At 48.7% G+C, this 11,202-nt stretch overlaps 1 protein-coding gene and 1 long non-coding RNA gene across 9 annotated transcripts in view; one reads left to right on the forward strand and one right to left on the reverse strand.

Moving 5' to 3' along the window:
* The window catches only part of LOC120096689 (uncharacterized), a 34,817-nt gene extending 30,172 nt beyond the window's left edge, over positions 1–4,645 (reverse strand). For 5 of the 8 annotated variants that reach the window (XR_010057619.1, XR_010057616.1, XR_010057617.1 and 2 more), the window contains exon 1: positions 1,666–3,352. Coding sequence is in view for 1 of the 8 variants with exons in the window: in XM_039092875.2 (XP_038948803.1) it covers positions 1,666–1,751 (86 nt within the window). In the remaining 7 variants the exon portion in view is untranslated. Of the gene's footprint in view, positions 1–1,665; positions 3,353–4,515 lie in introns of those variants that run through there. The other 3 variants (XR_010057615.1, XM_039092875.2, XR_010057618.1) reach the window with 2 other exon arrangements.
* An 815-nt stretch (positions 4,646–5,460) lies between these two features.
* LOC102549056 (uncharacterized) lies at positions 5,461–9,646 on the forward strand. The gene is made up of 2 exons (XR_359731.5): positions 5,461–7,126; positions 7,352–9,646. It is a non-coding gene; the product is annotated as an uncharacterized LOC102549056 (long non-coding RNA).
* The last annotated feature ends 1,556 nt before the right edge of the window (positions 9,647–11,202 follow it).

The following is an 11,202-nucleotide window of genomic DNA, read 5'->3' on the forward strand; positions in this document are numbered from 1 at the left end:
AGGTCACAGCGTTAGGAAGGTTGAGAACCACTGCCTTAACCAAAGGGAAAGGCTTTCTGCCTAGTGCTCTGGTCTTTAAGAAGGCAAGGGACTATAAAGTAAAACTCCTTCCAATCTCTGGTGGTTGCAAGGGCCTTTAATCTAAGCAGCAGTGTTAACAGGGCGTGCTGCCTGGGGAAGACACGTTCTGATCCCCAGAGAGTCCTCTGAGGGCAACTTCCAGTGTCTGAGACAGAGCTGGCTTCTCACTGTGTCTGCATGGTGGAAGAGGTTAGGAGCCTCCCCTCACAACTGTCCCACAACTCTGTGACAGCCCAACCTCTCTCACCACAGGGAACTCCACAGAGTAAGAAGGTGAAGAAGTGGGGCCTGGGATTTCCCTCTGAACCATTAGCCTTCACATCCCCAGACGGCCACTGCTGATGGGAACTCTATTTGCCAAAACTGCCATAGAGCACACGTGCACACGTTCTGGTGGCCATCTTGAATGTGTTGGGTAAGGTTCTTTTTTTTTGTTTTGTTTTGTTTTTCTTTTCTTTTTTTCGGAGGTGGGGACCGAACCCAGGGCCTTGCGCTTGCTAGGCAAGCGCTCTACCGCTGAGCTAAATCCCCAACCCCTGAACAGCTTCGTTTTAAAGAGACATAAGACCCAGCAGTGACCAGGAGGCCCGAGGGGGGGGGGGTCAATCGCTTTATCTGTTCACTGATTGTGCTGTCCGCCTGCCTGCAGGTCTGGGGAGTGCTCACGATGAAGGCAGGATATTGCTTTGGAACCCATCTGCCCCAGAACTGAGCTCTCAAGGTCGGGAGCTTAAAACGGGGGTTTCTCTTCTAAAAGGTGCTAGGAATTGAACTGAGGACAATGGGGTCCTGTATTCCCCTAGACAGGCAAGGCCTAGATTGTGCTGGCAGCTCTGACCCAGTGGGAACAGAAGACTTAGCTGTTCTCACAGAGAGATTTGCCTTTTTCTTTTCTTTTTTCCTGTGCCTCCTAAGGAAGAAAGTTTTTCTCCCTGACCCTCAGGGTATGGCAGAAGTTGCAAAGGAATATATTTATAGCTGGTAACAAACTTGGGGTGTCAGCATCAGGTCTGGGAACCTCCTTCCACCACCCCATCAGAAAGGGGGTGGGGAGCAGCAACAAAGGTACAAGAGGGGTGCCTTGAGCTGAGACAGCGTGATGGGCAAGGTTTTATATCAACTTGACACAAATTAGAGTCATCCGAGAGAAGAGAACTCAGTTGAGAAATGCCTCCATAAGATCAGGTTATAGTAAGCCTGTATGTAGGGCATGTTCTTAATTAGTGATTGGTGGAAGAGGACCCAGCCCATTGTGAGTGGGGCCATCCCTGAGCTGGTGGTCCTGGGTTTTATAAGAAAGGGCTGAGCAAGCCATGAAGATCCAAGTCAGTAAGCAGCACTCCTCTGTGACCTCTGCACCACCTTCTGTCTCCAGATTCCTGACCTGTTTGAGTCCTGACTTCCTCTGTAATATGAACAGAAATGTGGAAGGATGAACCAAATAAACCCTTTCCTCCCCCAGCTGCTTTGAGCATGGTGTCTTATCACAGCAATATCAAGCCTACCTGGGACAGATAGGAAGTCGCTTTATGTTTGTGGAATGCATTGAAATAGCCCCAAGTCTCTAGCAAGGATAGGACTTACCTCGCAGGAAAAGAAACGGTGTTTGACGGGCTGGAAACCGCGAGGGTCTGGCGCCACCTAGTGTCTTCCTGGATCTTGTGGCTCATAGGACGCTCCTTTTTTTCTATGGAAACTGGCTCTAGCCTCCAAGGGGACTGAAATGAAGGAGACAGTTTTTCTGCAAGGGGCTGTTCTGCCCACGATGAGAGACAAGAGTTTGGTGGGAGACGCTGAAAAGCCACCCTCCTAATGTGTCCCAGACAAGATTGTTTTGGAGGGGAAGGAAGTAGGAGTGACTCATATGTAATATTTAGAGTCCAAGTCTCAAAAGATTGGCTCACACTAGGGGAAAAAAAATACTTGGCGCTATTTTATGGCTCCTGTACTCTTCATTTTCAACCCAGTTTTTAGAGCTCTCAGAACCAGTACAAGGGCTCTTTACAGATTCCTTCAATCTGCTGTTTCGGAACCAGCCAAATCTTGGTTGTCAGCCTCGCTTTTGTGCTGGCTCAGCACCTGACTACCCTCTAACTTTAACTTTCTACTAGTTACAGCCACTATTTGCTATTGCTCTCATTAAATTATTATCATTCAGAGAAACAACTAGAAGGGCTATTAGTACCCCCTATCCCGTTCCACACACAAGAAAAAACGGTGCTGGTGGAGAGAGGAGGCATGGGACTGCCCACTTCGCAACACGCACGCACGCACGCACGCACGCACGCACGCACGCACGCACCTGCAAGCGCACCTTTCCAAGGGGATCCCTGACCCATGCCTGCTCTAAGAGTCATTTACTTTTATTCTCTGAGTGTTTGCCTGCACAGACGTATGTGCACAGGTGCATGACTAGTGCCTCCAGTCAGAAAGGGGTGTTGGATCTTCCGGAAGGATGTGATGGGATTGGAGTTGCAGACCTTTGTGACCCACCATGTGGGTGCTGGGAACTCCTCTGTTAGAGCAGCAAGGGCTCTTAACTGCTGAACCACCTCTCCAGTCCCTGCAGGTTTTTGAAGAGACAAATATCTTTTACTTCCTGCCCTGGGCCATTCACTGTGACCCCCAAATAAGGGGTCTTGCTGTAAGCCTCTGCTGTACTCAAATGTCCTGCACCAGCCCTCAACACGGACACTTCCTGAGGCTGCCCTTCTCCGTGCTCGCAAACCACTCCAGTGGGCTATCCAGAGCACAGAGCGAATCCGCAGCGTCAGGAGCGTGAGTTTGTCTTTGTCTCCTGCTCTTTGGCTCTATGCAATGGGAAACTAGGAAAATAACCTGCCCACTCCTGCCTTCTGTTCCCTTCCCTCCCGACCCCCTCCACCATGCTCTGTCAAACAGACACACCTCCAGAGGAAGGTTCTGGAAGGCTGCTCTGGAACCTTACTTAAGCATTCAGAGTCTGAAATAAGGTTTTCATGGGGTACCACGCAGCAGCAAGACCCAACCCTGACAGGAGCCACAGGGAGTGGTCTGGAGATGTTGTGTAGGGGCAGGACCTGGACCTCAGTCCATCTGTTCCTCTCCAATTCTGTGACTTGTGACAGACTACTTAATGCCTCTCAGCTGCACCATGAAGCCCTCCTTTACCTGCTGCTAACATCAGTCGCTCTCTTCCCATCCTTACTTTTGCTTTCTTTGGTTTTAGGTTACCCATGGTCAACTAGGATTTGAGACTAGTGTTATTTTTTTTTTAATACTTTAACCTCTTTCCTGTCTTCCTTCCTGCTCCTTCCACTTTCAAAGTGACACACGCTAGTTATTGTTACACATATGTATATTTGCTTATAAGTGCACAGACATAGAAATGCACCCTTCCAAGTCTGTTTTGTTGCTGTTGCTGCTGTTCTGTGTGTATGGTTTCAGGGCTGACTACTTTGTATTGTTCAAACAACTAGGGGGCTCTTTCCTGGGAGAAGCTGTCTCTCTCTCCTCTCTCTCTCTCTCATCTTCGGTTGCCTGGAGTTCTTCGTTCAAGAGTCTAGTGTGAGATTTCCCCCTTCCGTGTTAGCATGTCTACTGATATTGCCATCCTGGACATAAAAGTACTGAGTGAAAATTTTCAGAAATAATCAATTCTCATACTTTAAATAACCATTATTGCAACATATTGTTAGAGTTGTCCTATTTTATTATGAGCTGTTATTGATTGGCTATTCTACCTAATGTCTACAATGTCTATAAAGGAAAATGTATTCACATAAGGGCACTGCTTGCTATTTCACTGTCTCGGAACATATCCTCCTCAGGTAAGAACCACTGCAGGGGAATGCATGTCTATGGAGCCTTGCAGGGTGTGAGGTGCATGAAGGTGTGGGAAAGGAGTGGTGTGAGTGTTGCAGAGCTCAGGGGGCACCCACTGTGGCCTTCTCAAACTCCTTCCCTCCCCACAAAGAAGTCTGTCTCCTTCAAAATGGATTTCCAAGACATAACACACACACCACAAACCTGACCTACACACACACACATACATACATACACACACATACACACACACACCCACAGACCACACACACACCACAAACCCGACCTACATACATGTACATATACACACATACATACACACACACATACACACACAAACCACAAACCCAACCTACAATACAGCCCCACAGACCACACACACACACACACACACACACACACACCAAACCCAACCTACAATACAGCCCCACAGACCACACACACACCACAAACCCGACCTGCACACACACACACACACACACACACACCACAAACCTGACCTACACACACACACATACACACACACATACACACACACACACACACACACACACACACACACACACACTCGCCAGTGTTTCCCACCCCTAAAAAGTAATCAGGGCTGCTTATTTATTTTTTAGAGTTAACCTGGAAGACAGCTTTTCCAATAAGAGCGTGGTGGCTGGCCGGCCGGGACTGCACGCACGTCCCTTAGCGGAAGCAGGAAGGGCAAAACAGGAAGCTCTAGTCAGCATCCGTGATTTGCAGGAGGAAGGGCCCCAGAGGCTATTCCTGTGTGGCTGGAAGGACACAGAGGGGAATTGTCTGTGATCGTGCAGCAAGCTAATGCAGCCACAGACAGCAGTGCACCCAGCCTCACAAGAAGTATGGCACACAGATACAGCTTGGCATCCCCTCTCCCAATGCGCCCACTTTGAAAGTCTCTTGATTCTTCACAGGCTTTTGCTAATTTAAGACGCCTCCATGGCTTGGCAAATGTTGAGCTTCTCCACTAGAGAGGAACTAGCTTGGAGAGGCTCCAGGGGAACAAAGGCCTCATTAGGATCAATCATTTATTCCGAGTACACATGGCCAAAAAGCTTTATTGACGATCTTATATACAACGCAGTGGTAATTAAGACTATAATGCAAATGACTTCAGCTTAGCAACTCCCTCCGTAAAAAGAAATTTACTAAATTAAGTCTGAGGTTTCTGAAATTAGGTCTTTAAAAAAAAATCCCCTCTGTTATAATTAACCCCTCTCCTCCCTGCCATCCACCCCCTTGTTGATGAAATTAGTTTAAAATCCAAGCCACAGTTGGTGGTGCTGTGCACTGGTACAGTAGCACTGGCTCTTGGACATTCTGGTCTGTGATCTATCCAGGGAAGCCAGCGGGAGGGCAGGGGTCTTCAAGGCCAGTTAGAGGAGGAGAAAGTCCCGTCGGCAGAGAAGAGGCCAGTTAGAGGAGAAAGTCCCGTCGGCAGAGAAGAGGCTTTTCAGCTGGCGTCTGTTCTGTTTCTCTCAAACCTGACACAAATTAGCTTCCTTTTTAAAGAAGAAATGGCTGACCGCTTTGTTGCTCTGAAGGTGCGGGGGAGATCCACGCTGCAGAGGTCAAAGAGACAACGCTTAAACCATATAATCTGGGACCCCAGACCCTGTCCCCTGAGTTGCAACGGTCGCTGGCCTCAGCTCCTCTCTCCTGATCTGCCCCAGCAGAGGGCAATGCCCCCCCCCCCACCTCTGCCTGCCAAGAGCCCTGCTGAACTCTGGCCTGAGACAACTGTACCAGGAGCTCCAGCCTCCCTAACTTTAACCCCAGTTTGTCGTCACAACTGAAAAGGGACTGAAGTTGTCCTGAGCGTGACTTTCCTTCCAGAAGAACACATCAGCCTCTTCTATTTGGATGAAAAGACTTTGGGAACCACATGACTTGGTCAGAGCCGACCGCACGGCACCTCTCAGTGTTTAAAACCTTGAGGAAGGCTTAACAGCAGAGTATCTGAGGTCAGAGGCGAGCAGAATGAATTAATGACTCTTGTCCAAAACTTGCCCACCTCTGAGTGGGACAGGAAAGGGCTTTCCTCCCAGAAGTTAATGTGAAGATCCTGTGGTCGGTCGCCAGCTTCCTTCGGCTGAGTCCTCTCAGCCGGCCCTGCACACTGACTGGAGAACCTGTGTCAATGAGCCTGTGTCACACTGCTGCAGGCCAGATCCACCTTTGCAATACCACACCATCCCCGTGTACAGCACCTTCGGCCTGCACCCGCTGAATTTAGCTGAGTGACTTTCATCCTAGTCAGTCGATGTCCAGCGTAAACACCGCCCCGCCAGCAAGACGGAACTCCCTATCAAACACCACATCTGGCCCCGGCACATCTAAACTGCTTGCTACACTCCCTGTGCTGGCTTTGCCTTCCCAAGACATCTGATGGCTTTTACTCTCACCTGCCCTAACTTCCACTCCACCCTTTTCTCTTGCAATGCCATTTGTGCTCCACGGTCAGTGGAAACCACACGGCCAAAGCCTCACTCTTCCTTTGACCTGTCACAGCAGGGGGTCCTGGTCCTGTGATTTCCTCTGTAGATTCCCTGCATGTTTATCTACTTCTCTTTCACTGGTCGAACTCCATGAGGACAGCAGCCAGGTCCCCTGCCTTTCACACAGCTCACCGGGTCAGTTTCAATGCGACTTTATAACCGGAGAGAGCTCAAGATGGGATACTGGCCTGAGAGACTCCACCCCACTCAATGAGACCCCAATAAAAAGCTTTGCAGAGCACCTGGCTCTGAGTCCTCTTATCTGAAGTGGACTAAAAACATAAACATCACCTTGGCTCTTGGAGATTTTTATATTCAATACTTTCCAGCCACTCAGCTATTGCAGACGACTAGATGACCTTCCTTGTCTAATCAAGTGAGAGGCTCCTATATTAAAACTCAATGGCAAATGCTCAGCTTGACTCCATGTCTTTGAGACACGGAAGGAAGTGTCCTTTGCAGTGATAAGCCACAGGGTGTAACTCGCTGAGACCACGTGAGGAGCTGATGAACGAGAAGTCCAGCCTGTTTAAATGCTAGTGAGCAAACCGCAGGAGAGCTCTGAGATCGGGCACACATCTCAGTAGTGAGGGCCTCCCCCAGGAATCACTTTTTCTTGATGGTCTTGTGTGCTGGCTACACGTGAGTTCGTTTTGGAAGAAGGACTCTCAGTTGAGAAGATGTTCTCACCAGGATGGCTTGAGGGCAACCGTGTGGTAAGTTTTCCTGATTGATGGCTGATATGGGTGGGCCAAATTCACTGGGGGAGGAGTCATCCCTGGGCTGATGTTCTTGGGTGCTATAAGAAGTCAGGCTGAGCAAGCCAGCAAGCAGCACTCTTCCATGGCCTCTGCATCAGTTCCTGCCTCCAGTTTCTGACAGGACTTCCCTGGATTGATGAACTATAGCCTATAAGATGACATGACCCCTTTCCTCCCCAGGCAGCTGTCAGTCATGGTGATTTATGACTGCAACCTCAACTAAGACATCCTGTTCCAGGATCAAAAGTGGAGGTAAAGCTGTCTAGTCTTCGGGATGACCTGCAGAGAGAAACAGTAGCAGCATCAAGGCAGAGGGATGAGTAAACTCAGAAGTGGCCCTAGCTTTCCAGGTCACATGGCCTCCAATGAGTTCCAGCCTCACTAAGACCGTTTCCTCACCACTTCAAGGGAGGGGTAGTGATCATCTGATAAACACAGAGTGAACATCAGACAAGAGCCAGACGAGAGCACCAGAGTCATTTCTCCGTAGTCTTGGCTGTGGCTGTGCTCACTAGCGGGAGGGGAGGTGAGAGCCGCTGCTCAGAATGAGGGAAGATCCCCCAGGTCCAGGAGCAGAAGAGCGAGCCCTCCCTGGGGGACTCAGGACCAAGCTGTTGAATTGTTTAAAAAGCTTTGACAAAGCCGAGGAAGGGTAGAGGCAAGATACCCGGTAAGAAAGTTTCATTGCCTTTTACAATGATAATTCCCATTGTGTTATCTAGATCCATTATCCCATTAGACCCTCAAAGCAACTCCAGGGAAGGATAAAAGGAAAAGATCATGCCTGATTCATGGATTATGGAATCCATGAGCGGGTGAAGCCATTTGACTGAGGCAGTTGGAATCCAACAGACATTTTTTCAAGAAAACCTTGGTGGAGAGAAGTGGGGAGAAAGATACGCATTTCTCCCACCAGCTGGAGGAGCGCCATCTGCTGCTCTACACCCCCAGGCCTACAGCTCTCCTCAGGTCTACAAGGACGGACATTCTCCCCTGCACATGGAGTGCAGAGGGTTCCCCACTCCGTTGCTCATCTCTAAACTGGAAAGTTCCGGTTTCTCTGGAGACTCAGTTGTGTCCTGTGATGTTTCTCTGGAAGCTGTCTTACGAAAGACCGTGTAACGTTTTGTGGGAGCGGACAGTTGAGAGGGCAGGTGATGCTTAGGAAGAAGATAACTCCACAGACAGTGAGAGGACGCTCTTGCACTGGTTCACCTTGCAACGCTTTGCTGGTCTTGACTGATCTCTACTTGTAATTTCATGGAGAGGAACTCGCCAAAGAACTTCTCGTGGTGTTCCGGTTGCTTCTTGCCACTTCTGACTGGAGCTGATTCAGCGGGGCCTCATTGTTTCTTCTGGGTTGAGCTGCTGCCACTGACTTGTGTTTGGTGTTTGTGACTGGACTGGACTATGGCCTCTGATTCGTGTTTGGAATCACCCCCCAAAGAACTACTTATAAATACCCACATTTTTCATTTTCTATTAACCTTTCTTCGTTCCTAACTTCGGTCGGTGGGCTAGAAAGGAAGTTAAAGCATTTAAGAACCCGTATCACAGTAGGCTTTGAACACCCTAAACCTACACACCCCTCCCTCCATCGGTGTCTCCTCTCACCTCACCATAATTGGAACTCCAGGGCGGACGCCTTAGCACTTGTCCTAGAGCGAGGCTCTTTCCCATGGTGCTTCCTGTCGCTGATGGTGACCGTGTGTTGACGAGTGCATGTTTTAGCTGGGTCCGTCTGTCCCAACCCATAGGAACATCAACGGAGACCCCGGAGAGGGGAGTGGGATGGATGGGACAAGAGGAGCAAGAAATGGAGACAAGACAGTATTCTGATCAAGTCTCATTTAAACAAGCAAAAATCACTTGCTTATCAGCAGAAAAATCACACAACACAGACTGGTTTTCAGGGTAATGATAAGAAAAACATACGTCACATCAGAAACCGATGGCATAAGTTTTGATTTCCCAAAAACTTTTTATTTACAATAAGCTTCAATTTCCTGAAGTTCTAACTAACAATAGAGTGAAACTAATTCTTGTGTAGATGCAAGCTACCAGGAAGTCTCCAGTATTCTTGGTTGGTGGTAACCCCCACGTACATTACTTGGAAACAAGGGCCCATGAAGCGGAAAACACCCAGCTCAGGGAAAGAGAGGCATAAGCAGGCCGGGTGACCCCCGACAGCCATCAGCAGAGGTAACTCCTAGGAGGTACATCTCATCTATCCTTCCTCCTGTGTGTTTCCAGTGTGTGGCATCCAATGAACATTTATTTGGAGAGTGAATCTGTGAGATGTGTGTCTATGGGGCAGGCCTCGGTCCTCCTGCCATGCACCACAGCCAGCGACGTTCCCAGTAAGAACCTGGCCAGAAGGGACTCTTGCAGTCTATGCACGGTTTAATTTTTTTATGAAGTGAGTTATTCTGGTGATCAGAACAGGCTAAAAGTAAATTTTCAAGTCTGCCAAAACTGGTTATGACTCCAAGGTTAATTAGTTATGCCTTAAAAATCATAATTTGGAATAGAATGTATTTCATGTGTGTCTTTATTCAAAGTACTTAAGCACCAGAAGTTCAATTGAGGTTCAGGAAAATGGATGCTGTTATGGTTAGAATGCTCTTTGCCCCAGCGCCGTGACTTCAGTTGCAGAACACAGCAGAGAACGTGGGTTGCAGAGACAGCTCCTTCTCAGAGGGGAGGGGCCTTGCGGGTCTGACTGACAGTCCTACTGAGATATGCCAGGGAGGCCCTCTAGATGCCAGCCCCCCTCTCTACCACCTTCCTCCAGATTCCTGCTTCAAGCCACGTTCTTCCCGGAGTAAGAAAAGGACATTTAGTGGTGCAAAGCACATCTTTTTAAAAGCCTGGAAAGCTAGAGGTTTGTTTGTTCAGAGGTGGGTTTGAGAGAATTTTCCCAGGGGATGACAATTTTATCTACCACTCTCTGCCATGGTGCCATGTCTTAAGTCATTTGTGCTGTTCATATTAATCTACTTTCTGTGGCTATGACAAAGGTTTAGAGGCTGGGGCCTTTACAAAGGAGAGAGGTTCGTTGGGCTCACGGGTTCAGTGGCTGGAGAGTATAAACAGCATCTCACAGAAGCCTTCTGGCTGTGCCGTGACACGGCAGAGAAAGGGAGGAGCAGCTACACAGACGGGACATGTGTAGCTCACCTCTGTGAGCTCACCTCTGTTTTAGCATTCAGTTTTGTGAAAACGAATTGGGGTCCCTTGAGAGCTACATCAGTCCCACCAAGGGCTGCATCCTGGAGAACCTGACTATGCCCCCATGGTGGGTGCCAGCTCCTAAATGAGAGCAAGCTTCTAGCTCATGAGCCTTGGAAGACAAGTGCCATGCAATGGTTCTGGAGGCTGGGAAGTTCAACACTGAGGGGTTGGTATCTGTGATATTCTTGCTGTGTCGTCCCATGACAGAAGGAAAGATGACAGAGACGAAAGGTGACAGAGACTCACCCCTTTATGAGGACCTGTAGCCACCAACCTACTCCTCTAACAACTCATGGGGGCAGAGCCTCATTGCAGAAAATCACCTCTTGAGGGCACTACCTCTTTGAGCCATTATAATGCCAGAGCCTTGTTCGTTTAAGTTGGGGCATACACACATTCAAACCACATCATGTGATTAAACCGCATCACGTGTCTCTGTCTCAGTGCTTGCTTCTCCCTGGGGAGGGTCACTTAGTATTAAAGAAAATGTGTTAAAGAGCTTTGGCTGGATCTGGAGACCATGACATAAAGGGTGTAGTAATGACAGAAATACCATGAGACCCACCCTGACTGGGCAAGCTCAATGACCACATTCTAGTGATTTTCAGCTTCGGTGGACTTTTGCTTGTTAACCTGTAACTGGGTTTTGAACCTGGGAGTAGAAGTGAGGGATATGACAAGGTAGTTTTAAGCAAATAAATTTCCAGAAAGTCAGGACAGAATGTTCCCTCCTGAATTCAGGGTTTGAGTGGCCTGGGAGATGTGCACACAGATGAGAAGAAGTGAACTTAACTGTG

Source organism: Rattus norvegicus, chromosome 14 (genome assembly GCF_036323735.1).
Source record: "Rattus norvegicus strain BN/NHsdMcwi chromosome 14, GRCr8, whole genome shotgun sequence".
NCBI classification, from domain to species: domain Eukaryota; kingdom Metazoa; phylum Chordata; class Mammalia; order Rodentia; family Muridae; genus Rattus; species Rattus norvegicus.